This window comes from Odontesthes bonariensis, chromosome 13, assembly GCF_027942865.1.
Source record: "Odontesthes bonariensis isolate fOdoBon6 chromosome 13, fOdoBon6.hap1, whole genome shotgun sequence".
NCBI classification, from domain to species: Eukaryota; Metazoa; Chordata; class Actinopteri; order Atheriniformes; family Atherinopsidae; genus Odontesthes; species Odontesthes bonariensis.
The window spans coordinates 8,572,996-8,600,472 of record NC_134518.1 but is presented as its reverse complement, the minus strand read 5'-3'; the positions used below and the strand labels follow the sequence as shown (position 1 = coordinate 8,600,472).

General features: G+C 43.0%; 1 protein-coding gene across 2 annotated transcripts; it reads left to right on the top strand.

Moving 5' to 3' along the window:
* Positions 1–9,197: 9,197 nt before the first annotated feature.
* On the top strand, positions 9,198–26,961 carry LOC142397468 (long-chain-fatty-acid--CoA ligase 1-like). Of its 2 annotated transcripts, none has more exons than XM_075480846.1 (21): positions 9,198–9,272; positions 15,783–16,116; positions 17,746–17,860; positions 18,236–18,300; positions 18,608–18,709; positions 18,833–18,932; positions 19,014–19,189; positions 20,542–20,574; positions 20,679–20,730; positions 20,841–20,914; positions 21,273–21,350; positions 21,450–21,584; positions 21,693–21,827; positions 23,116–23,211; positions 23,446–23,518; positions 23,598–23,686; positions 23,784–23,900; positions 24,040–24,183; positions 24,280–24,384; positions 25,675–25,746; positions 25,912–26,961. In XM_075480846.1, exons 2-21 carry the CDS (start codon positions 15,922–15,924, stop codon positions 26,050–26,052), a joined length of 2,097 nt encoding a protein of 698 aa, XP_075336961.1. In that variant the 5' UTR covers positions 9,198–9,272; positions 15,783–15,921; the 3' UTR covers positions 26,053–26,961. The 2 variants fall into 2 exon arrangements, with proteins under 2 accessions (XP_075336961.1, XP_075336960.1); XM_075480845.1 differs by having other exon boundaries at positions 9,239–9,290.
* Positions 26,962–27,477: the final 516 nt, after the last annotated feature.

The window sequence follows — 27,477 nt, the reverse complement described above, 5'->3', positions numbered from 1 at the left end:
AAGGGAAGCGCCAGGCCTGAAACGTCATTTTGACGTCACGGTCCACCACCGCCGTGACAGACGCGGCAACCATGCTACCGCCTTAAGTACTGATGGGAGCAATCATGGTGCGGTGAAAATCTGCCCCATAATTATTCAGTATTTTGATTGGAAGGAGGGTGGTGTTCAGAGTAAACTAATTCATGTGCAAGATACACCCAACGAGACTGCAACCACCATCACCAATTACCTAATGGAAACATTGGCAAAAAACAATTTGGCTTCCAAATGCGTCGCATTTACCGGCGACAATTGTAACACTAATTTTGGTGGAACCCGGCGTGACGAAGGAGGAAATAATGTATTTGCACATTTGAAGAGAATGCTACAAAACAAAACATTGATTGGCGTGGGTTGCCCAGCACATATCCTTAACAACTGTGTCCATCACGGGGCAGACAGACTTGATGTGGACATTGAAAATATAATTTTTAAAATCTACCAGTACTTCCACATCTACACTGTCCCTCAAAGAGTCCCTCAAAGAGTACTGCTATTTTGGCATGTATAGTTCATGTTTGGAGTATCTGGAGAAATGGTTGACACCTATGGAAGAGTTCTCACCATTCATGTGGATGGACATGAGTGAGCCACCAAAGTGGAATGATGTGGAGGCCTGCATCAAGTACCTTGGAGGGAAGGGGGTGCCAATTGATGACGTTACATGCTTTGACCAAGTTGCCAACCTGAAGAAATTCATGGAAAGCTGCAGTGATGACGACAACTTCATGGGCCTGCAGGTGCACCAGAAGTGGACCTAATACTTTGAGAAGGCCAAAAGTATTGCATACTACTCAGAACTGCTGAAGATTGCACAGTTTGTCTTTGCACTTCCTCCTCACAATGCAAATGTGGAGAGAGTTTTTTCACTGATGCAGAGCCAGTGGACAAAGGAGAGGAACCAGCTCTCAGTTGAATCATTGAAAGGGATCCTATTTGTGCAATACAATTACAAAAATGTGTCTTGCAAGGACTTTCATACGTACGTGTTGAGCCACAAGACACTGCTGAAAAAGATCAGCTCTACAGCAAAATATAAATGGGCAAAGGACGAGGAAGAAAAACCAGACGAAGAGGAGGAAAAACCAGATGAAGAGGAAGACGAGGATTAAGCAGGAAAGTAAAAATGGTCTATTGATATTTTTTTTATTTTTTGGTACATTTTGAGTTATTTTTTCTAATATAGGCCTACAAGAGGTATTTTTTGTTAAATTGGCTAATTTGCAAATTTATTGTTTCCAATAGCTGATTGTAAAATAGCTCATTTGTTAATTTTTTTCCCCCAATAGCCTACAGAACAGACATTATTTTGTTCATTACTGAGGCTAAGTGAGTAGGCCTATCATCAGGGGCGGAGCTATAGGCGGGGCGGGCGGGGCAACTGCCCCTGGGCCCAGGGCCCTCACCCACTCAACCAAAAAAAACAAAAATAAACAACAAAAAAAAAAACACGTGTATATAGTTCCCAGTTTGTTTGCATCGCAATGTTCTATGTTTAAACATTCCGAAATGATTTGTTCCAATCTTTGCAAATAATGTATATAGTTTAGCCTAACCCAGCCACTTGGATGCAGTCAGCTCAAACAGGTGCCGGTCCCAAGCCCGGATTAATGGGGAGGGTTGGCGTCAAAACAAAGCCTTCTATATATATATGTTCTATATATAATATAATATAATATAATAATAATATTGTTAAAGCAGCAGCATCATCCTCCATATGCATGGGAAATGAGTCGTCGTCGTCGTCGTCCCCCCTCCGCGCCAAGGTGTCCTGGTTTTCCCAAACGAAAATATGGTCACCCTATTTTAGCTGCATCTAGGTCCAATCCAATCCAAGCGAGGCTTACATAGCCTAGCTAAGTGCGAGTGCACAAGGAACGTAAGAAGCCCTGACGAGTGGATGGTGGAAAAACGGAGATCTTTGTGAAAATGAGAGCAAGACAAGTGCTGTTATTTTTTCGTCAACTGAACAAATAATGCTTATGGAGCTGTATGAGGATTTTAAAAGTGTCATCACCAGAAATGGTAATACAGCTGCTATCAATAAAGCGAAGAAACGGCATGGCTAACAACTGCAGACAGACTAAATGCGTAAGTTATGAAAGTTTCATACCATTGACATTCATTTTACTGTCCTCATGTATTTATACTCTCCTCTTTGTGTTATAATTTGTTTACATAAAGCATGCTGAATTGTCTCTGTATGAGATGTACTGCACAAATATACTGGCCCTGCTCACTTTATTAATAACCCAATAATCGACACGCATCATCATACTGTAGTGACTATATTATCCTGTGTGTGTGACCCGCATATTATTTTTTCACTGTTACATCTCAACAGGAGCAATCTTAACAGCCAAAAGCGTACCTGGCAGCAGGTGAAGGTAAAGTACAGGAAAATATTTCAGTGGTAAGTAGCCTTTGAAGAAATGTGTTTGTCCAATAAAGAGAGCACCAAACTAGATATGGAATACAAGAAACTGAAAATAAAAAAGATCAAGCTAGAGATTATGAAACTGGAGAGGGATGTTAGTATAAATTCAGATAAAGGAGAATTTTGTGTTGTGAACTGTATTTAATTTTGTTTTCTCTCCACAGCTTGAGAAACATGTAATAATAATTAAACAATTCAACATAACTTGAACTCAAACTTGTCATTATTGTACGGTTCATGCAACGTGTTAGAAATGTGTTTTTTCCATTTATATTCACAGTGGGGTGCCATGACCTAAACGTGTGGAAAGTTATAAATCATCTCTGTCCATTTAGACTTACACTTGCTCTCACTTAAACTGCTACTGTGTCAATGCTAAATTATGAAAAGAAGTTCTAACTCAAAGGTCACAACACTAAGGATCAAAGGAAATATGTGTCCCTGTAAAGGTCCCTCACTGTGTCAGGAGAAACTGAGTCCTTTCAGGCACTGGAAACTGCAGGGATTTAAGGAAGAAAAGACTTGAGCCTGAAATGTTGTCCACAAGACAAAATGTATAAAATATGAAGTATACTATTAATTTAAGATGGCTCTGTCAGAAGTCAGCCATGGTGCCTGAGAACTTTAAGCAATGAACCTGTATTTAGTTTGGCCAAAGGTCATTTCTATCCGTGCCCTTGTTGTAGCATGTGCATGTGCATGTGCATGTGCTTGTTCCTGGATCAGGATATGGCGTGAGGAGGTACGGCCAGCATGCATAGCCTCTGTCCCCAAGCAGGACACCATTGAACTCTCCTGCAGAATAAGAGAAATGTTGGATGGATATACATGTGTTAAGACTTGGCAATTTGATGCAATATATGCCTTATATGGCTATCTATAATAAAGTATGACGAGCACTTTAAATTCCTTAAGATGACCTCTACACCTGACCTCTCATTAGATTACCAAAATTCTGCCTATGCTACACCTTACTTCAAAAGTACACTCCTTCGGGTTAGTAAAATTCTTGCGCCTTGTGCAAACTTCTGTGCCAGTGAGGATGCTCGGAAGATCCTAGAATCATGAACTGATCCCGGCCATTTAGCCTCAATGTTGGAAATGAAATGAGCTCCATCACAGATCATCTGTATGCTCGGAGGATAGGAGTCAATGATGAGGTTTCACAGGGCATAAATGTAACATTGCTCAGCATTACTCAAAGGGGTTGATGTGGTGTTTTTCAAAATGAGAAATCCAGTTCAGAGTCTAAGGACAATTATCCCCAAGTGTACCTGTACATTTAGGATATGGAAAAATGTTCGGTTTACATAGTCAGCCTCCACGGGTCCAGCAGGGGCCTGGACAATGTCACAATGTTTAAATCCAGACTGAAAACAGTTCTATTTAGATGTGGATATGACACCTGAAAGTATTTTATCTGCATTCTTCACTTTTAAATTAATTAATTTTTTTGTTTTTTGGAATGATTTTATTGCCTTCTTGTGATTTTATGTAGCTGTAAAGCACTTTGAATTGCCTTGTGTACGAATTGTGCTCTACAAATAAAATTGCCTTGCCTTGGATGCGTACATGGGTACAGTGTAGTGCACCGATAACATTAGGGAAGCCTGAGGGAGATGATGAACTTAATGCAAATACTTCAGCCAGTAGGTTGTTTTACATTATCGGTTACTGTAAATGTGGAGCAGCAGCCTGAAAGGACAGAGGTCATATTTTTAATATGGTAAGATGTTTTAATTCCTGCGTTTCATCTAATATCTTGTTTGTACAGTCCTTGACTGTACAAATAATTTGTATCATTAACATTATTACCTATCCCGCATTTTTCTGAGTCTGGTCCTACGTGGGTGTAGATCGGATGTTTGTTTGATTAGTTTTAATGAATACCATGTTCTCTCTCATTTAATTTCATGTTCAATACGTGTGTATAGTTGCGTTTCTTTAGTTGCACTGGCACCGACTGATTGATTTTTTTCGTTTTTTAGACAAGACATGAGTTGCGGGAGCGCAGAATTCTTGGTGAACATTTCTTTCCGGAGTCCGTTTCAGCCGGTCGGCCATTTGAGTTGCAGCTAAGCTAAGCTTCAACTTTAGCCTGCCCGAGACCAGGCTAGTTCAGCAGCATAAACTACCATGGTTACTCAGCAGGCGTTCAAATAAGCCACCTTTATGGAACGGAACTCTCGCTAAATTTAGCCAGAAGTAGCGAAATAAGCCAGGCTTTCCGCTAAGCCAGCTTCTAGGAATACCCCCCAGGTGGAGATATTCAACAAACATCACACCCCCAGCATGCAGTCTGCATGACACGGAGAAGCAAAGTTCCTACAATTTGCTAAAATAGGTCACGTGTCCAGTTTATGGACAACATAAAGTAAAAACGCTGCTTACTAAAAGAATACTCTGATATTTCTAGTGTCTCCAACATAGTGGCTATGTTGTTAATCACATCTATGTTAATCATAGTGGCTCCAACAGTGAAGCCTCGTTCTTCACTGTGAAACACGGGGGAGGGAGCATCATGGTGTACTGCTTTGTTACACTTAGGGCGTATTCAGACCAGGAAAGTCCGATAGTTCACTTGCTTTGGTCCGAACCTTTTTTTTTCATTTTGGTGCGGTTCGCTTTCAGACTGTACATTTCAGTAAACGGACCAAAATATGTCAACAAAGCCACGCGCCCCGAAGTCGTTCGGCTAATGGTCAGAATCGACACGCGCAACACAAAGTGCTAAGTTAAAAAGTGAATGTAGTCATGGACGCGTTCCGTGCCGTTATTGCTTTTAATATAATCAAAACTATATGTTTTTTCAACGTTTTGCTATTTTCACAACTGTGTAGATACTATGCTGCTGTACAAGTAATTTATCAACATATATGATATGTGGGCATCTGCCCAAACGTCCACAAGAGCACGGGTCTCCTCTTCGGCCCACGTTTGTCCCCTACTCATTTTCGGTCTAGAAATATTATTTTCGGTCTTTCGTTAGCTTTACCACAGCCGGTCTAGTAATTAGAAGAACGACGCTCTGTTCTGTTACCTAGCAGCAGACAAACGACGGATGCTCCCGAGGTACAAAAAAGCAAGAAGTCTGGGATTAGGTCCGGTCTGCTTTCACACCTCCAAAAGATCCGCACCAGGGTTCGTTTGATCCGGACCGAGTCCGACCTTTCAGCTCGGTCTCGGTCCACTTGTTTGGTCCGGACCAAAGTTCGGTGGTTTGTATTCAGACCATCCCAAAAGGTCCGAACCAACGAAAATCTGGTCCGTTTGGTCGTTTGGTCCGGACCAAACGAGGTAGGTGTGAATACCCCTTAGACCCAGATTTGTTTGGATGGTGGTGCTTGACAGTGACTCAAAGCTCTCAAGTAAATCAACAACAGGGTGGAATGGCAAAGAGCCCTGAAGAGGATAGAATATTCTAGATGCCCCACAATTTGTAAAAATAAATAAATTAAAAAAAAACAGTTCAAAGTTTCCCCTCATGGCTGTGCAAGTCTTAAAGGCAGCTACACAAAAGAGCTGACAGAGGCTGGCACAGTTAAAAGTTTCTTTTCAAGAAGTCTGAATACTCATTAGCCTACAGCCTAAACTGTCAGTACTTACTAAATATGTTCAATAAAGACTGGCCAAATCACTCCTAAGCATTTGAAAAGTGTAGAAATGACTCACAGCTCATAATGGAATTAAATGCTTCACCTGTGTTGTCCAGCAGGTGTAGCCATGCAGCCATAGGCTGAAATGGCTGATGGGTTTTAGTGCTCACAGCCAGGACACTGAAGTTAAATATTACCAGTGACTCGTCTGTTTGTCGGTCTGTCTGAGACCGGAGGGCTCACTCCTGGCATACATTTCCCACTTTGTAGCACCAGACAGGCGTGTTAAACCCCGACATTAAAATTGCAGACCAGAGGACAGCTGTGGCCCAGGAGGCTTTGTGGGAACAGCTGCATCCTCTCCCCCAGTCAGTGTGCTGGCTAACATTTTGGTAAAGGAAGGCTCTTAATGGAACTGTGGGAACAGCCGAATGTGGCCAACAAGCCTCCCATGTCTTGCACTCCACGAGTTTTGTCAAAACCGGAAATTAGGCGAGGTTATTTTCAAAATAATTGTAAAAGAAATAACTGAGTTAATGAGACACAAGATGGGGTTCTGAAATTGTAAAAATTGTGTCTAAGTTTGTCTGAAAATCCTCAGAATGAAATATGGTACACGTTTACAGCAGAGGTGTGAACAGAATGGCATGTGTGGGTGGGCAGTTAGCTCATCTGGGGTAGCCAGGTCCCCAAATTGAAAAAGGGCTGTAAATAAGAAGGTGTAGGCATTTTTGAGGAAAAGTAATTCAAGTGTTGTTTCTAAATGATTTTTGGGTGCTGAATCCAAATCTGCCGTATGCCAATCTCTAAAAGCTACGGTTTAGCCGTAAAACACAAAAAACAACATGGCCGCCACTATATTTGGTGTTTGCACAATAACTTTGGAATGGATGGATGGATTTGCACCAAATCTTGTGTACTAATACTTTATGACAGACACATGCATTGACAACATTTTGGAGACCAACTTTTTCAAAATGGCCGACTTTCAAGATGGCCGACTTTTTGATTGTGCAATAACTTTGGAACATGTTGGCGGATTTTCACAAAATCTTGTGTGTTTACACTCTATAATAGGTGTATTAATTGATTCAATTTTGGAGGTCAACGCTATCAAGATGGCCGACTGCCAATATGGCAGATTTTTAGCTTGCGCGCTAACTTTTGAATGAGTGAATGGATTTGCACCAAATTGATAAGTACATGAACTAAGACTGAAATGGTTAAGATGGCAGTAGCTTAATGTACTACTCTGATGGTTTTATGTTTTGTTTTGTTTTGTCTTGTTTTTTTGTGGGTGGGGGGCAAAAAAAAAAAATAAAATATGATAAAAAAATAAACATGTAGTTTAACCATTGCTCAATAAAACTTAGCTACACATCCACACGATTTCAAACATGCTAATAATGAAAACATTTATCCATGAAAACTATGTACATGACAAGAACAGTAATATTATAAACATGAACATTTGAATAAAAACATAGCCTATTGGCCTATTCATTCTAATCCAGCCCTTGGATAGTTTTCAACGATAAACAAAAAGAAGACACTGTAGTGTCACCTACTGGCATAACAAAAACTAATGATTCATGCAAGTACTATTTGACATTCTGCATTTGCACGATGCAGTACATGGGTTAGGCTTGCATCCATATCGGCCTGTCTTGCATCCCGTGGAGCAGGCACAGGAGATGAACTCCTCACAAGCCTCTGGAACTGGTGGCAGTGACACGAGCTGAGGAACAAGCAGGTTTTCCTCCATTTTCCACCCCATGGTCTCAGGGGGGCAGAAAACAATACCTGAAAAAAATCGGTGGAAAACCACTACTACAACTTCAAGCATAATAATAATAATAATAATAATAATAATAATAATAATAATAATAATAATAATAATAATAATAATAGTAATAATTAAATTCGGTAATGAAATTATGGTCACACTAGCATAAATCATGACCGTCAATTTTGTTAACAGTGTGGAATTGTTTTATGAAGTTTTTGTTTGTTTGTTTTATTTATTTTTTTGTAAAGAAATGTAGAACTTGTATGATGCATGCAAACGCATCATTACAACGCCATCAGGGTCGCAAGAAATGTGTTCACCAAGTAACTGCTAAAGAGAAGAAATAAAGCTGAGAGTACCAGAATACTATTACCCTCCAGTCCTGTTGTATACCAGAACTAAAATCTACATCCATTGTCCAGCAGAAGAACAAAGTGTTCAACACTCAGAGGCATGGTTAAGGTAAGAGAGGATGAAACCCAACTACCACTCTATCTAGGCAATTTCAAGTCACATCCATCTGGAATACTTTTAAATTGTTTATAAACTATTCAGAGTAGGCCTATGTCAGATCTCGTTTGTGGCTCAGTGGAATTTTTTTTATGATTTTTTTTTTTGTTTTTGTTTTTTGTAAAGAAATGTAGAACTTGTATGATGCATGCAACCAACAGCAAGCTATATACAAAGGTATACAACATATGATTACTACAGGAGAGCTAGAACAGAAACATAGCCCATTAGTCATTATGATATTAGGCTGTGGACCAGCAACCCCCCATCCCCCACCCCCATCCATCCCCACCTTCCAACAAAACTAACTTTTTTTGAAAAGCCTGGCTATGCTAAATGGAAATTTAATGTTGACATTGAAAATGTTGGGATGCACCATCTACTGGTATTCATGAATAGCTGACCTTCGACCTGGACTATTATCTACAGTACAAGTCTGCGGTTACACTTAGCAAATTCTGAAACAAATTCATTCATGTCAAGATTTTCTGTGATTTCCTTCTCATGTGCCAGAATGACTAAATGACTAAACACGATTACAAAAAAATAAATAAAGCAATAAACTTTGCAGATATATGCTTTTTTAAAATCACCACCTGCATTTATTCTATCAATACAAGACACAAACAGAGATAATAAATCGTGGCCTTTTTTCTGGCCAGTTTTCTTTGGATGGACAGGGCATTTCTCAGGGGGGCAGGACTTGTTCCTGGGGGAGGGGGGCAGCCCCCCCGTAGCCACACCCCTGGTTTACAGACCGAAGCAGTTTAAGTTCCAGCAGTATTCACCTGTAAAGAAAGTGTAAGAAATAGCGCTGGTTTTATTTTGAAACACAAGCCCGGAAGCCGTGTTAACTTAGGTTCGCGTGGTCAAAAACAAGAAGTGGAGCGTTTGTCAACAGGTGGGGATTGTAACTAAGGTCAGTTTAACAAAGTTAATTTTTTTATTGAACTTAATAGACTGTGCTGCAACGTTTATACTTCACAATGTACTGACATCAGTTAAATCCATCTTAAGAGGTTCTTACTGAAAGGGCTGTGTTAATATAATGGTTAATAATTAAATAGTACAACCTTCTAAGGACGATGCATCCGATAGAAAAACACGCGCCATTGTGTGACTTGATCTATTTTACGTACGTTTTAATTCAGCGCGAGCGAACCAACCCGTTAGAACATTAGTTTGTGACCGTCCACAGCCAGCGCGCAGGTGACTCTGAGGTTGAGTCGGCTGCAGTTATACTTGTTAACGATTCTCCGGCTAATCGTTCACTTGACACCAATTGAAACGTAAGAAGAAAACTCGAGGTGCATTTAACGGATTCTGTATGAATGAGCGTGTCAGCGTAGTCCAACAGCTGCAGCCAGAGGGATGGGGGGGGGGGGGGGGGGGTTCTGAACACTGGAAGTTGTTTTAAGGGTTTTCGGTGCCAGTGTGTTCAGTGTCCAGTCAAGTTAAACGCATGAGTGAATTAAGATGAGAGCCAAAGCCTGAAAGATGTGTTTTGCGCCTGAATTTGGGCTTAAACCATAATTCCGTTCTTCATAAATACAATCCAAAGGTAGCCTATGGGATTATTCATGCAGGTGGACAGACTGTCGGTTTTGAGGTGAAAGGTCTCTGATTGGGTAACATCTGTGAACCCTCGTCGTCGCTTTGATTGGCTCCCCCTCTATGACCCCCACCCCCCGACGGTCCGACCCCTCTTCTGCGTAGCGGCGATTGCTGAGTCCGCAGCAAGCGGCGGGGTTGATAAGACTGGGTGGAATAGATGCTTCAGTAGCTGAGCATGTGAGGAAAAGCAGTGCTATCATCAGCTGATAAGTGAGGACATTGGTGAGGCAATTCCCTTAATGTCATTCCCCCAGCGTCACGGGACACATGTTAGAGGTGGTGGGGTCGTGACTGGGAGAGGATGGGAGAGAGTAACAGTTTTTCCACGTCAGTTTGTTGTAAATTAGTTGTCAAACGTGTGAACTTTGATGCTTATTTTCACAGTAAAAGGTGTTTAGATGCCCAGATATTTCAGTATGTTTAGGGATCTGGGATTTGTTGCACCATGCAATTAGTGAACAATCAGATGTTAAATTGGTGATTTTTTTTTTTTATATATACGATTTTTTTATTTCAAGGTTTTTTTTCTTCAAAACAGGAGCTGGCTAGGTTGACACAGGGACGTATCTGTAAAGCCAAACCTATTCCAAAGCGGAGAGATTAAGGCAGTACGAGAGAATCTGGTAATTTTTTTGCTCTCTGACTTTCCCTCACGCTTGTCGGCTGTAACAACACTGTCGTACAAACCAATGTCCATCTGAGCCCTGCACATGCGCAGCCTCGCACGTGAACATACATATTGTCACACCGAGAAAGTTGCCAAAGACACCCCCAGAAGCACCCAAAAATGTCAAGTGAAAATGTAGTGTAATGTTTAGGGCTGGGCAACGATTAAATTTTTTAATCTAATTAATCACATGATTTCCCTGATTAATCACGATTAATCGCATTTGTACGCAAAATCCAAAAATGAATTCTAAAGTAGTGTATAGCTTTTAGCATTTAGTTTTATTTTAAATGTACTGACATATGGATGAAAGTACCATAACATTTGTTGTGCAAACACACTTTTAACATCAGCATTTTTATGTAGTTTTTATGTAGAAGCCTTGCTCCACTGTCTGTTTCCTTGAATGACTTGCTGGTATCAATTGTGTGTTTTGCCTTTAAGTGATATTTTAGACTAGAACTACTACGGTGATAAGACAATTCAACTTGACAGTGTTGACAGATGACTTTGGTTCTGTCGACCGTCTGGAAGAACTTTAAAATGAAAATGACCGAGTAAAAGTTCCGTACCCTTCTCCATGTTTGGTGGATCCACCAATTACTTTCTTTTCTGGTTCCGCAGCAGACAGCAACAGACTTTTACAAAATAAAAGCCTGGGAGCAACAGACTTTTACAATACTAAAATAAATAATAAAACAGGGGTGGTCCGTGGCTTAGTGGCTTTGTACAAGAGGCTATAGTCCTCGCTGCAGCTGCCGCGGTTCGAGTCCCGTATTGGACAGCCCTGTGCTGCGTGTTGTTCCCCCTCTCTCTGCCCCCTGCTTCCTGTCTCTCTGAACTTTCCTATCCATTAAAAGCACAAAAGCCCCCTCCAAAAAAAAAAATATATAATTAAAAAAAAAAAAAACTTTGTTAATGCGCGATAAAATCTTTATCGGCGTTAAATAATTGATGAGTTAACGCGATAATAACAAGTTAACTCGCCCTAGTACTGTTACAGTGCTATGGCGTACGGTGGCGTATTTTCATACAACCTGGACCTGGGACAAACCGCAGCTAATTGCAAGGTTAGCTCAGAGGTTAACGACAGCAGCACGACCGGTTTATGTCAGCGTCTCAGGCGGAGGCATCTAGCCCGAGTGGGAGAAATGTCAGTCACTATGAGAACACGCACAAACACCCACGACAAAGCTGGTAACGTTAGCGTTATTCTTCTTGAACGACAAGAGGGCGACCCAGTGGAACGAGATTTGCAGATGCATATTGCCAAAGACATGCTGACCGTTTATACCGTGGGAATGCCGGGGGTTATCCACATGCCAAAAAACATTGGATCTCAGGTATGTGGTACCAAGTCAAAAGTATTTTTCGAAGTAGCCGTGCAACATATGTAGCCTATATTTTAAATATTTCAGTACTGTTGGTTTTAAGGCTGAAAACTCCCAGGAGTTCGGTGTAAGATTCACATACACTAACTAAGCCTTTTCAGATAGGAAGAACTTATTTGGATGTCAGTCTGAAACCGGACTGAGGTGGCAGAAGGAGCCAGGGATGATAATAACTGCATGGTTTGTTGTAGCTTGACCTGGTACCATAAAGCAAAATTCCACTGTACTGGGCTGGAAGCCAAAAGGGGTGAACAGTAGCATCGTAGCCCTCAGGGTGTTTTATGGCACCATAAAAGTCATTGCGCTTCAAAATGAGTCAAAAGCACATAGTTTCAAGCTTCCCACCCTTCTCTGTTGTCACTTTAAATGTTAACATTGGATGACAGACGTATCTCTCTTATCATCTATAAGACTGGGTGATGATTTCCAAGGTTTATCATCACGTCGGCTCCTCTGTAAGAGTTAAGTCTGTCCTGGCTGCTCTTCCCCCAGTTTTGTTTTTTGTCCTGCTTTCTTTCTGCTTGTTTTAAAAAGTCAGAGGACTCTTTGCTCAGTGGCCCTTTTAAGTAAACAACTTTCAGAGAATGTAACCGATGAAAGAATACGTCTGTAGTCCACTTTAACCAGCTGGTTAAAGTACAACTAAACCTCCTGTGCTGGTGCTCGTTTTTACTCTGAAATTATAAATCTCGATGGCTCTCAGACAGATTCTTGCCTCCGGCCCGAAACGCCGAACACTCCTTTTTGTTTTTCATCATCAATCGTTCCTTCTATCAGAAAAACATCCCCACAGCATGATACTGCCATCACTGTGTAGCACATGCACTGATGACATTAATACTAACAGAGTAATTGAAAGATATTATGGGTATTTTTCTGCATGGCACACATGTTTCCCTTTTGTACTGATTAATGATATGTGCTTACATAACACAAGTGCTATAGACATCTCGGTCATATAATTTTTCTCTTTACCTCCTACTTTCGCTCTCTCAGCTGTGTTGGGTTAATCCATATCATCCACGAGTGGCTGCTTTTTACATGAAGGTCGTTTGATGGTGTTGGACCAAATACAAGCTCGTAAAAATCTAACTTTTTTTGATAGTTCGTTCACAATTGACGAAAATTTTCAAGAAAAACAGGCCTCCTTCAGCTTCCCAGCTGGGAGGATTTACCGCCTTTTGGGGCTCCGTGTGACCACAAAATAAATCGTGTCGGTCAGACAGGACGAACAGCCTGGGGACAATACTTTATGGAATGGTCGGTTTTCAGTGTGTACGCTGCTGTTGTTCCTTTGATCAGCTTTTATCTCGCCGTGATTGATCATTTCAGCTGACCACACAGCGGTCGTAGGTCACTGAGGCAAAGGTGAGACCACCGAGCCGCCGGTTTGATCCCGTGTGAAAAATATTCTCTCCGGGACGACTCATCTCCCTCCACTTTTATTGCAGAGTGTGTAAACAGACAAAAAGAGTGTTTCCTGCTCAATTACGAAAATCCTAAAATTACACAACTTCTTGCCTTATCTCGCCCATGGATTAGCTGATTGATTGATTGATTGATTGATTGATTGTTTACTTTCCATCCTGGAGACAATCAGACTGACCGTCTTGTTGCAAGCAGCCAATCGGAGTGCTGAGTCTGACCTTTGATTGGAAGATTAGCTGTGATCGCACATCACCTTTTAACACAATCTGCTCGGGAGTCCTTCGTGCCAGTCGTAGCGTTTCCTCCGTGTGAGCGGTCACTTTAGTAACAAAAGCATTCCTGTAGGTATTGTGAGTGGATAATCAACCGAGAACGCACAGCAGCCGCCTCACCTGGCTGCTCTCTGCTGCAGGTTAGTGTGGAGAACGTTTGGTAAAGCTGAAGGAGCAGCCGACAGGAAAGCAGAAAAAGCTCTGCATTGTTTCTGTACAAAGTGAGGAGAGATAGTTAATATATGTGATCCATGTGCACGCAGGTGATTGACAGGTTTTTCTAGTTATCAGGATGAGCAATTGCCATGCAATGTTAATTTTCTTTCAGTTTTAAAAGCTAATAACCGATCCCGCTGCGCTCTGAGGTTTAGAAACTAGGTGGTTTTCTAAGAGGAATTTTCTTTATGTAATGATCACAAATCTAAAGGGGCACTTCTTCATGCAAGGTCAGTCTTATTTTTAAATGGAGAGAAAGCGATCCATATCGGCACCATATTCTGACAGCTTTTGCTTTTGACAGACAAATGTTACTGGAACCTGTGCCTTGGCAGAGGAAATCATAGAGCTTTTAATTGTGGATGACATCTTCCTACAAATCATGACCTGTTCGCTAAATCCTCCACATTCAGGGGTCCTGCGGCTCTTTGGCAGAACTGGTTTACTTACCATTTGCTGTCAACTCCGTGGTGCCACAGTGGTTGCTGCTCTGTTAAAGGTGCCTGGGTTTACTTCAGGCCCGAGAATCGGTTTCAGAGTCACTGAATACACTTCAGCTCCTGATCCCCGTTGTTTTAAGCCGGCCCTCAGCAACATCAGCATATGGTAATTAGCACATGGCTAATTAACATATCAGTACATGCACCACTGTGCTAAGTCTTTTTTTTTTTTTTCTTTTTTAGATATTCCAGTTTTACTTCAGTGTAATTGTTTTAAAATTGTGTAAAGAAATTCTGTTAATAGGAATTTTTTCTTGATATTTGTGATATTTGTTTCTATAACCTTCACCTGCTTGGTTTTCTGTACATTGCAACTCTGTGCGGTAGGAAAATGTAAGCTTAGGACTGATTATAGCACAAATTCTTCATCATAAACGCTTCAGGTGAGTTTCTGCATTCGGGGACTTCCCTCATTTGAAGGTTTATGTAACAGGAAGTGCGCCCTCGATGCTCCTTCAGTCAACCTCGTGCTCGCCGTCTTACTTGTTCGCTGATGGTTGACCAATTTGTTTAATATTTAAATGAGTTGTACGACATTAAGGTTGTTGGTGCTGTTTGGGCTTGTTTTGAGGGTTTGCTTTTTGAGTCTGGGCTTAAGTCATAGTCTTGATCCTCACGGTCGACACAGAAGTGAACATTTTTCTCACCAAAACACAGCAGACTCTGTTTCTGATCTGTTTATCCTCAAACAGCTCCTCTGCCCTGCCTGCTCGTGTGTGTATGTGTGTGTGTGTGCGTGCGTGCGTGAGAATGAGTTGCACCACTGAAAACCTGTTCTCAGAACGAGAACAAGATCATTCTGAACACATCCTGAGAAAATCTGTTGAGTACACGACACTCGATCTGTCTGTGCTGCAATACGAGCCACAGCTCAGCAGATTCGCCTGCAGTGGAATCAGGAGCACATTGTGTATTTGGCCTCTGTTCCTAACAGCTTGTTGGTCTCTGATAACAACAGCTCTGAGTGTTCTTACTGTTTTGGAGTTTGTTATCGCACATGTCAGAGGTTTTAGAAGACGTTTGAAGCAATCTGTTATGATATCTGTTGTAGACAGACACGCCGCTCGTTGAAAAAGAAGAAAAAAAAATCTGATACAGATTGCTTGTAAATTTCCCTGCGTTTACGTCCGTGGCACCAACGGTATTCTCTCCAATTGTTTGGAGGATTAACTGACACCGTGGAGTTTAGTGCAACTTAAAAAGGAAAATGGCAGCATGCTAAACTGGATATTTTCATGGTCGTACAGCTCCAGAGAGCAGGAGAGCAAGCTGAAGTTCAAAGTCAGGTGTAAAGATTGAGCCTCTCTTTTTATCGCACTGTAGGTCTCCTCCTCAACAGCCTCTCTCCACACACTCCTACATGTAACACACACACCTCTGCTGGGGGTCAGCACAGCGCTCGGTGTCATCAAACCCACCCTTCCTCCACCTTTCCAGCTGCCATCCGCACAGCAGCAGCAACATGCTGAGCCAAGAGTTCTTACATATGTTGAAGCTGCCACATCTGGATGACGTCACCCAGTACATCAGGACTGCCTCCACCCCCGTGTTGGTCGGCATGGGGGCCGTGGCAGCAGCGACAACCTATTACCTGGCAACGCGGCCCAAGGCCCTTCCACTAATCTGTGACCTCCAAATGCAGTCGGTCGAGGTTCCGGTGAGTTCAAGCACAAGTGTGAAAATAACACACGTTCCACTGTGCAGATCTACAAATGATTAACTCCATGTAACTGCTGTCGCTGATTAAATCTGTGCAGGCAAACCCCCACTTCCAGGCAGGCTTTCAATGAGCGACATCAGTGTATTTACAAAATGTTAACTAGAAAAAGCACGCGATAAAGTCAGGATAGAGGCATGTTTATGATTGTGTTACAGTCTTTTTAATGGTTTGAGAACTAAGGAAACTAATTGCTTCTGTTTTTTTCAGAGGAATCTGTGTCTTTTCTTTCTAAATACAAGGCTTCAGCAGTCCTTTGTTGTTGACAAAGATGATGGTTCTTCATCATCTTGGAACATAGACCTCTATTTTTCTCGAAAGCAGCTGAAACAAGGACTCATCTGACCACAGAACATTTGTCTGCTGTCATAAAGCCCCACCTGGCTATGTTGAATATGGTGGCATGACAGTTTCTCATGCAGATCTCACACCTCTTGCCTTGGCCTCTCCCCATTCCCTCTTAATCGTTGCACAATGTTCTGCTCTGTAGATGTCGGCAGACAAAAGTTCTTTGTAATCTTCCATCCATTATTAGGTTGGGCCACAGGGGCAACAGATCCAGGAGGGAAACCCTGACATCCCTCTTCCTTCAAGCCCTCAGACTGCCTCCTCGATGAAGGACATGCTGGCCGGATTGAGGAAATCCTCAAAGTGCTCCTTCCACTGCCCAACGATACCCTCAGTTTGGGTCAGCAGTTCTGCACCCAGTAGAAGCACAACCTGGGACCTGCCATTCTTTTCCTTTCTGAGTTGCCAGATGGTTTGCCAGAGCATCCTTGAGGCCAACCGAAAGTCCTTCTCCCGAGTTTTAGCTTCAGCAAACACCAACAAGGCAGCCCTTTTGGCCACTCGGTCCCTGTCAGATGCTTCAGGTGACCGACAGGCCTCCTTCTTCAGCTTAACAGCTTTCCTCACCGCTGGCGTCCAACCAGCGGGTCCTCCGGTTAGTGCCATGACAGGCACCGGCAACCTTCAAGCTGCAGCTCTTGGAAGCTGCATCCACAGTGAACGTGGTCCATTCAGGTTCCATATCCCCAACTTCCCTCGGTGTGCGAGAGAAATTCTCCTTGGGGGGCGAGTTGAAGATCTCGCCGACAGGGGCCTCCGCCAGACGTTCCCAGTTCACTCTCGCTACCAGTTTGGGCTTATCGGGTCTGTCTGGCAGTCTTCCCCGCCATCAGATCCAACTCACCGCCAGGTGGTGATCGGTTGACAGCTCTGCCCCAGACTCAGTGTCAACAGAATCGCTTATTTGTAATTCTGCATTGAGGTTGAGATGTGCCACAGTAACGGAAAGACTAACCCTTTGGTGAAAGCTCCCTTTATACTCAACCCTGACCCCCTTACCTGCCACCAGTTAGATTGTAGAATCTTCCAGAATCATGGGATTTGTGTATCCTATCAACTTTTTATTTTAATTTTTTGTCTCTATACATTTTTTTTGTAGAATTTTAGAAAAATTCCTGGAAGTGTGGGTTGTATGTTGATTTTATCAGAGCACATGAGAAGTAAAGATATGATGTCAGTGTTTTTGTTGGTTTTATGACCTATTTTTGATTCCTTTTTGAGGGCGGAGATTTGGCGCGCCGATCAGCTCTGCTGCATGGAGACAGTGACCTGACGCACATCTACGATGATGCCAGAACAATGTACGAGTTCTTCCACAGAGGCGTGAGAGTCTCCAGTAAGTGTGTATGATTTCAGCTGTCGTGTCACTGAAGAGCCTGTTTTTTTTGATCATCAGCTTGATTTCCTGCGTGGGTTTAAAATGTCATGTTTGGTGCCTTTCTACAACAGTGAACCTGAGCTTAGGTCTCTCTCCTTAGCGGGACGTTTCCTTTACCCTGAACACTATGAGCACCAGTTACATCAGTGTCTCCCTTCACTTATAAATATTGTTGTTTTTCCACGTTTTGAGCAGAAACAGATGTGTCACATGTCGGCAGCAGAATATACACATTAGCAGGGAATAGTGTGTACTGAATGTGTGAAGGGGAGATGTACGAGGAGATTGGAAGCACCTCCTGTCCTCTCTCATCATCCTCCTTTCGTCCCCCAGATAACGGTCCCTGTTTGGGCTCCAGGAAACCAAAACAGCCTTATGAGTGGATGTCCTACAGAGAGGTAGGAGTTCTCAGCTGCGGCTCACCCACAGCGGAGAAAACATGGTGGCCTCAAGCTGGACAGCAGGAGGGTGTAAAGTTACAGGCACTGCAAACAGCTGTTTTGGGGAAATATGAGCCAGCAACATTTGTCATGTATTAGTGCACGTGTAACTGCGTTACATCCACAACACTAATGATACTTAGCTTGCACCGCTTCGTTTCTCTTTCTCCTTTTTCTATAATGAGGTTGAACAAGGCTCAAGTTTCTGTGTCTGTTTATCCGTGCTGCGGTTCTACGTGTGTGTGTTGTGTGTGTGTTGTGTTAGGTAATGGAGCGATCAGAGAATCTGGGTTCTGCATTTCTTCACAAGGGACACTCCAAGACCGGTGACCCCCACATCGGCATTTTCTCTCAGAACAGACCTGAGGTACACACACACACACACACACACACACACACACACACACACACACACACACACACACACACTCAGCACCTGCAGGATTTATCAGCTGTTTTTTATGCTTAAAGCTTGGTTGTGTCTGTGTAGTGGACCATCAGCGAACTGGCATGTTACACTTATTCCCTGGTGTCGGTTCCTCTGTATGACACGCTGGGAACAGAAGCCATCGCCTACATCATAGACAAAGGTAAGCCACAGTGGCGCCGACGTGGATACTCGCTCTGGATGACTGTTTCCTCAGAGATTTAACTCGCGTTTCCGTCTGCAGCTTCCATATCAACAATAGTTTGTGACGTGACGGACAAAGTCGGTCTGGTTTTGGACTGCGTTAAGGACACGATGCACTCGGTGAAGACCATCGTTCTAATGGAGACCCCCAGCGTCAGCCTGGTGGAGAGGGGGCAGCAGGCTGGGATCCACATCCTAAGTCTGCAGGAAATGGAGGTCAGCAAGATAAATCAGTAGGGCCTGAAAGTCATTTTTCTAATTCCCCCCTTACCTGCGTGCTGTGTGAGGGACACGTTTGAAACACAAGAAGTGCTACAGGGAAGAGTGTGCAAGCAGCTCCGTCTCTGCAGGCTCTGGACGACCTATCAGAGCCCACGAATATACAACTGTTATAAGAGTTTGAAAAAGCATCAAAAGTGATTTAAAAGTTGTTGATGTCAGTTTAATTTTTGAGGCAGATTTAAAACAACACCACCTAAACCAAAGAGATGGACAGTAAGATTTGAACAAACCAAAAGCGATATAAACACAGTGGAATCAAGTCTATTCTGACCTGACAGTAAAACAAACTTCTGGTTAAAGCACAATAAACTGTTTTTCCAGAGATTACACGCAGCCCCTGCAAAGCCACGATCTTTGATCTTTGAACATCTAAAACCATGTGATTACTCAACTTCAGAGTTGTATTTTTAGCATTAATTATTTTAAAGGTTCCTCTAGATAAGGGGAATCTAGACCAGTTTAGAGCCTTGAAAACCCAAGTAGAAGTCTCTGTAGAGCAGAAGTGAGCATTTCCCAATCCAAATGGGAGTTTTTCACTCTGTTGCTTGAAGCTAGCATGTGCTGTCAACATCTTTGTTGCCGGTGTTGAGACCCAATTATTGGGAAAAAAGTAGAAAAGCAGGAAATCTCCGACCTTCTTTGGGAAACTTCCGCTCTGCAGAGACTCCTACCTCTAAATACTGCCAGTGGGAGAGGTTTCAGCTGTGGGCGCTCAGGTGTAACAAGGCCTTGGAGCTCATAGCAGTCAAACGTGCTCCTTTGTATAAATGTTACACAGAGATGCTGCAGGAGCTGACATGTTCGTACGAGGGAGGCAATTTTCCAGGTTTTTCCAGGACGGAAGTCAATCCTTCCGCAGCGTCTCCTGCGGCTTTTTTTCACTATTTCCTGTTTTGGCTGAATGTTATGAAATAGAATTCCTGTGAATTTGAGTGGGAATAAAATATAAAACACATAAATACAGGATTCTGTGAAAGGTATTCAGTGCTGAAATAAAGGCCTCGTCAGTTCTTGGTCTCTCTTTTATCTTTAGTCTTATTTTCATTCTTCTGCTTTCAGCCCGAAACATTCAGCATCGTTTGCTTCCCTTCTTGGTTTCCACTTTTTCTCCGTAATTTATTCTTTATCAGCATTAGTAAATGTACTGCTTTGGCTTCATCTTATTTTTGTCTTTTCATCTTCTGCCACCCTGTGCTCGTTTCTTCTAACTTCTTGCTGTTTTTCGAATGTATTTCTCTTTTCTGTTTCTTTCTGCAGTGACTATATAACAGTCTTCTCCTGTTTAGGTTATCGGGCAGGCCAACCATCAGCAGCCAGTCGTAAGTAAACTCCGGCCCTCTACATAACGTCTACATAACCTCAGTATTTTAAATGATAAAGCTGGCGTGTGTTATGTTGCATCGTTTGACCATCGTCCCTTCAGCCTCCACGACCTGACGACATGGCAGTCATCTGCTTCACCAGCGGAACGACAGGTAACACACACACACACACACACACACACACACACACAGTGAAAGGTGAAGAATATCGGGATTTCCATCAGTATTTAAAACAGGAGCTGTGTTTGTGTGCTCACTTTTAGGACACCCAAAAGGAGCTATGTTGACTCACGGGAATATTGGTTCTAACTGCTCAGCCTTCATGAAAATAACAGAGGTGAGGTGCTGGTTTCTATCAAATGCAAAGGCAGGCTTTTCTTTTGTTTTTGTCGACAGACACCAGAAAAACCAGAACTGGAGCAGAGTGAGGAGAGGTGAACACAGAGCCTATTTTTTTTTATTCTGCTAACTTGTTTCCAACGTGTTGTTTGAACCCTTCAGACTGCCTGCTGATTCAGGGTGGGTCATTTTAAGAGTTTCATGACCTCTCTGCAGTCATACACTCAGTCCAGATCAGAGGATGTCACGCTGTCTTTTTCTGCCGCTGGACCACATGCTTTAGCGGGTGGTCGGGATATAAACATTAACCCTGACTGCTTTACTTCTCTGTTTGGCTATGTGTGGTGTTGCTGTAGTTTTGCTGTCCACTGGGTCCCAGTGATGTCCACTTGTCCTACCTGCCCCTGGCTCATATGTTTGAGAGAGTAGTCCAGGTACGTCTCAGCAGTTTCCGCAGTCGCTCTTGTTAAGAATAGATTTGTAAACAGTTTTACGTTGGATAAAATTCTCCATGTGTCATCTTTGCGTGACAGGGATGCATATTAGGGCAGGGAGCCAAGATTGGCTTTTTCCAGGGAGACATTCGTCAGCTGCCGGATGATCTGAACACACTGAAACCCACCGTGTTCCCCGTTGTGCCGCGACTCCTCAACAGAATGTATGATAAGGTAGATCTAACCAGCAGCGCTGTTGGTGGATGTGCGACCTGATTTAAACAGCAGCGATAAAGCCGTTCCATGTGTTTGGACTGAGCCTTTGTGTGTGTGTTTCTGCAGATCTTTGGGCAGGCCAACACCCCTGTGAAGCGCTGGCTGCTGGAGTTCGCCTACAGGAGGAAGCAGGCAGAGATCATGAGAGGCATCGTGAGGAGAGACAGCATCTGGGATCGACTCATCTTCAGGAGGGTCCAGGTACAACGCAGCCAGCACGCTGACGACTCCCGATGTGCTTGTGTTTAGTCGAGTGCTCCATGTTTCAGTTTTTGCTTTGAAATGATGCTTAAAATTCTGCTGACCAGAAAGGCTGCTGATGGTCAAAAAGTCTCTGTATTCAGGGAACAGACGGTGTAACCGGTGTCTGATCAGCAGGTCAGTGCAGATTCTCCTCTGTGGAGTCTGTTTGGCTTACACCAGATAAACCGTTAGCAGACACCAGGTTGATACTAATGAAGCACAAACAGCAGAACACATAAATAAACGGATGTGTGCTGACACTGATTGATAGGGGCCAAGCTGGAAATCTGTATTCAGGAACATCTGGAGCATCTGTGAACATCTGCCTCTCGTTTTTTTTGCCTTGTAACACTCTGTTGGGTCTGTTTGAGAGAGAGAGACCACTCTAACCGGGTGCCTCTCACGGAGGTGTAGATTTTATGCTGTAGTTGGCAGTTGGAGGCCGTCTTTGCTGCGTGTTCAAATGGAGTTTTTTTTTACTCCAATGCAGCCAGCGTCAGGAGACAGCAGGGGGTCTTATAAAAGTCAGTTTGGAGTCACTCTGCAATGCCAGCCAGCGTTTCCAAACACAAATCTTTATATATGAACAACTGTCTCAAGTGGGAAACTAAGTGAAGCATGTGTTTGATAATCCTGCTCTATGTGGCGCTTCCAGCAGGTGATATTAAACTATTAAATAGAGAAAAAAATGTGAGGAACACTGAGCTCGTGCTCTTCCACTGCTGCTTCCACTTCACGTCAGTGTTGAACCTTTTTTTGTTCTCTCTCTTGAATTAAGCCAACTAGTTGCCACACTGGCTGTGGAATTATTAACATAGCGGTCATAACATTTTAGTTGGTCTGGTTGTTCTCCATTACCACGCCCCCAGCCCCTGATGGAGGCGTTTTTTGGAAGTGCAAAAACCTTAAAAATAAAAGAAGAAGAAAAAGGGGTCACTAACTTGAAAAGGAAGTCTCAACTGATCCAGTCCAAAGCGGTTCTAAGTACATGTTGTCTTTGACTTTTAATTGGTTCAATGGCAGCTATAGAGCTTAAAAAGTTGGTAAGATGGCAGCTTCAGGATGACACACTACAATATATACATCACTGGAATCACCCTCAGATGGCTTTTACTGAAGGCGTTTCAGAAGTTGTATCTATTCAGGTGTCCTGCTGCTGCATTTTAAGGTTTAAAATGTCTGGAAATGATGTGATTCAGAGGAGAAGCAACTCTCCTGTATACGATGTTCTCTGCTGCCCCTACAGGCCAGCCTGGGAGGCCGCGTGCGTCTCATGCTGACGGGAGCTGCTCCCATCTCTCCGACTGTTCTCTCCTTCCTCCGAGCTGCATTGGGCTGTCAGGTAAAACACACACACACACAGGTTGAGTTTAGTTGAGGCTCACAGGTTATCGGATCGCTTTCTGTTACATTTTCTTGGAATTCTGCATGTTTAGTATTGTGTAGAGAGGCTGTTGTCTGACCTACTCATTCTCACTCCTGCTCTCAGCCGGCTCTACATCTCATTGTCGTCTGTTTGGCAGAGTCAGTAGTAAAAAACATAATGATATGAGTCAGAATTTATCTCGTGTCTTAGTTCTATGAAGGCTACGGACAAACAGAGTGCACTGCTGGTTGCACCATAACCATGCCCGGAGACTGGAATGCAGGTAAAGTAGCTGCGTAAAAGTGTTGAAATGAGTGCAGTGGTCTGTAAAACTCAATCTAAATCTGACCTCCGGTCCGCAGGTCACGTCGGAGCGCCTTTGCCCTGCAACTCAATCAAACTGGTGGATGTTCCGGAGATGAAGTACCTGGCTGTAAACGGAGAGGGAGAGGTGAAGCACAAGGAGGATCAGAAAGCATCGCTCGCGCTTCACGTTGCCACCCTTCATTTCTATACAAATGTGTGTGTGTGTGTGTGTTGGTTTCCAGGTGTGTGTGAAGGGCGCAAACGTGTTCCAGGGCTACCTGCAAGACCCAGAGAAGACGGCAGAGACCATCGATGCAGATGGATGGGTTCACACCGGTGACATTGGGAAATGGCTTCCGGTAGGTTTACGCAGCTTCAGTCCGTCCTCATACTTACTTTGATCCACTCGATTTCACTCCAGATGGATTCGCCTGAAGCAAATGATTCGTCTGAGCATACAGTATGCAGTATGAGTGCAGCGTGTCCGTGTGTTCACAGAATGGCACGCTGAAGATCGTAGACAGGAAGAAGCACATCTTTAAGCTGGCTCAGGGGGAGTACATCGCTCCTGAGAAGATAGAGAACATCTACGTAAGGAGCGATGCGGTGGCACAGGTCTTTGTGCACGGAGACAGTCTGCAGGTAGGCGAAGAAAAGGAGATTCAGATTTACTTGATATAATACGAAGATCTAACTCCACTTTGTATTTATTCTCATATCTGCATTGTTCTCATGCAGGCGTGTCTGGTCGCGGTAGTGGTTCCTGACCCTGACTTCCTGTCTGGCTGGACTAAGCGGACGCTGGGGCTGCAGGACAGCTACAAGGAGCTGTGTGGCAGAGCGGTAACTCCATCCGTCTTCACACACTGAAATGAACCCCTTAACCTATACACACTCATTCACAACCAGGGAGGGAATTCTTCAGCTGCTTCCATGAACGTTTATGATCAGAACCAAGATGTCTTTTATGATCTTGTCGGTTTCATTAGTGCTGTTCCTGCTGTCCCAGGCCAAAACTTCAGCTGTGACCACAGCGGGACCACTGATAGTTTCAAAGCTTGTAAACAAGCGAGAAGGGGAAGCGAACATGGGTTTGTAAAAGAAATGAGCGAATGGTTGAAACATTCACTTTCACTCCGTCTGAGAGGTTTTTTTTACAAATTATAACAGAAACAAGTCATTACAGTTTTTATGAAGGATATCCTGTAAAAAGAAGAAGATGATAATTCCGGCTGCTGTATAACTCCTACCTTGAATTGCATTTTGTACATATTTTGATAACGCTTCTGTGAAAACATCTGAGAGGTACATCAAACAAAAAAACCTTTGAAGAGATGCCTTAAGGCCAGAACACACACGCTTTTGTTATTTTCTGTTACAACCCCAGCTCCCTCCAGCACACCGCCGGCCCTGCTCAACCGCTACCCGTTCCCTGCTTCTACATCCTTACTTGTGCAGCAGCTCTTCTTCTGTGCCTCTCTATAAGTTCTTCCCTCCTTTAGTAGCAGCCCTCTCTTGTTTTTAACATATTTATTAACTGGATGAGGAAACACATTTGGAGAATGACGTGAGAAAGCAACTGGCATATGGCTGCCTGCCACCTACGCTGGTTGTTACCGGCTTTACACTCGCTTATTTTTTGGGTGTAAGATCTGCTGATCTCTCGCAAATCTGACCCTCTTCTTATTTTAAATCTATTCTAAATGTAACAAAGACATTCACTTATGTCTTCATTTATCAAGTCGTTGCTGCTAAGTTTTATTAGTCGCTTTGTTCCGTGTGTATTTTCTCTTAAATGGGCGGATGTTTTTTGCATGCTTTGGTGTGAGACGTGATTTTAGAGGTGAGTCGTCATAAAGACACGTTCCTGAAAGGTCAGAATGTGGCATTCCTTCATGCGAAAACTACCTCAGAGCAGAACACACAAATAATGACCCCAGTTTACCAAAAATTCAACACAGGGTGACGTCGACATCACATTCTCTGTACCATCGCCCTTGAACTCAGATTGTGAGCTTGTGCCATAGAAACAATGCGCTGACTTCATGCTAGAGTTGTATCTGGTACAGCTTTATCTGTACATTTATGGTGGATCAACTTCTCAAATCATTATTATTTTTCTTCTATGTACAGGATGTGAAGGCAGCCATCCTGGAAGACCTGCTGCGTCTGGGCAAAGAGGGAGACCTCAAATCCTTCGAGCAGGTGCTGCACTCACTCATAAATCGGCTAAGATTTCAGATATCTCTAATATACAGCTCTGTACACCTTGTAGTGTTTTCACAAACTTGTTGCAAGCGTGAGATGCTCATATGTTGGAAGTGAAACCTCATTCTCCTTTAACTCAACGTGCCAACATGCGTCCTTCAGGTTAAGGCCATCTACATCCACACCGAGCTGTTCTCCATCGAGAACAGCCTGCTCACCCCAACATTGAAGGCCAAGAGGAACGAACTGCGCCAACACTTCAGGTCCCAGATAGACGAGCTGTACGCTGGGATCAGGATGTAGAGAGCACGAGCTCTGCTCACGGTGGCTTGGGGGAAAGAGATATGGAAACAGCAAAGAGGAAATAAATGCCTTAGCACACAATAGGAATCAAAGGAAGGCGGCCCTCTCAGACTGTCCGCCTGTTGAGTCCTCGTGGTTCGTAACGTTGGCAAACAACCGGAACAGGGGATGGTGCTAATTTTAAAGGAGTCAGAGAATTTCCAAAAGAAACAAAGGCCAAAAGGATCTGTGTAAGACTCCAAAACCTCAGAGTTCTGATGAAATGCTTTTGTGCTGTATGATTTTAATCACCTCTCTGCAGTTTTCCCCAGCAGCATCAGATATCTCAGGACATGAAAGAGCCACACGCACACGCTCTCACCTCAAAGTCGAGGTTAGATTTATTCATAAAGCATGTTTGAAAATAATCAGATAGTAAGATAAAAAAATTAGCAGCTCAAAATAACATAGCAATGATTGCGCTACAAAGTTTAAAAAAACAATGATAATAATAAATGAACAACAGAATATGATATCAGCACAAAATGATCTATTTAGGTGTCAAAAGAGTCTTTTGCATGTTTTCAGATAGTTTAAAGTCTGAGTGGTGCGTATATGAAGAGGTAAATTGTTTCATTGGATCACCTCAGTGTTTTAATCTAGATCTCAGAGCTACTGGCTACGGCCACTCTTTGACTGCAATGCTCTTACAGGGATGCAGATGTGAGGGAGATCGTACATTTAAAACTTGCTATGTGATCGAATCTTCAAATCGGTGCCAGTGAAAGGATGCCAATACCCGAGTTAGGTGTCAACGCTTTTTCTGGTCGGTTAAAAGAGGAGCCGCTGCATTTAGAACTATTGGCAAATGCAACTGCATTTCATTGGCTTGTACCTGTACTTGCTCTTTGACAATAAAGTTGAATCTAATCTAAACCCCGATGCCGCAGCAGTCCTGTTGAGTGGCGATAAAAGCGTGAAAAGCTTACTTTGATGGGCAGATGAGGCTTCATCTCTGCAATAACTGGTAGTTGAGAAGAAGATCGATTTGACAGCTGGGTATATTGACATCCAATTTAATTACACCAAGGTTTTGGTAGCAGAGAAACTTTAAGGAGCCAAAAAGGCCCAAATGAGACAGACACAAAAAGCTGAAGTAAGCCTTTTAATGCTTAGCCTATATTTAGATCAGGAGCCATATTGATTAATTTAGTAAACCATACTGTGTCATACCGCACAACGTAAACATTTCTGTCTGTGATTTTATATATATATAGTATATATTTCTTTCAATTCTTGTATGAATAAGCTTAGTTCAAGTTTAGACAGCAGGAACCAAAAGGGATATAAAGACTATTAAATCAAGCTAGCTGTTCTCAGGAAAACACAGTCGGGACATCTGTGTAAAACTTTTATAATATTCAAGGTGGCAACAAGAAGGATGTT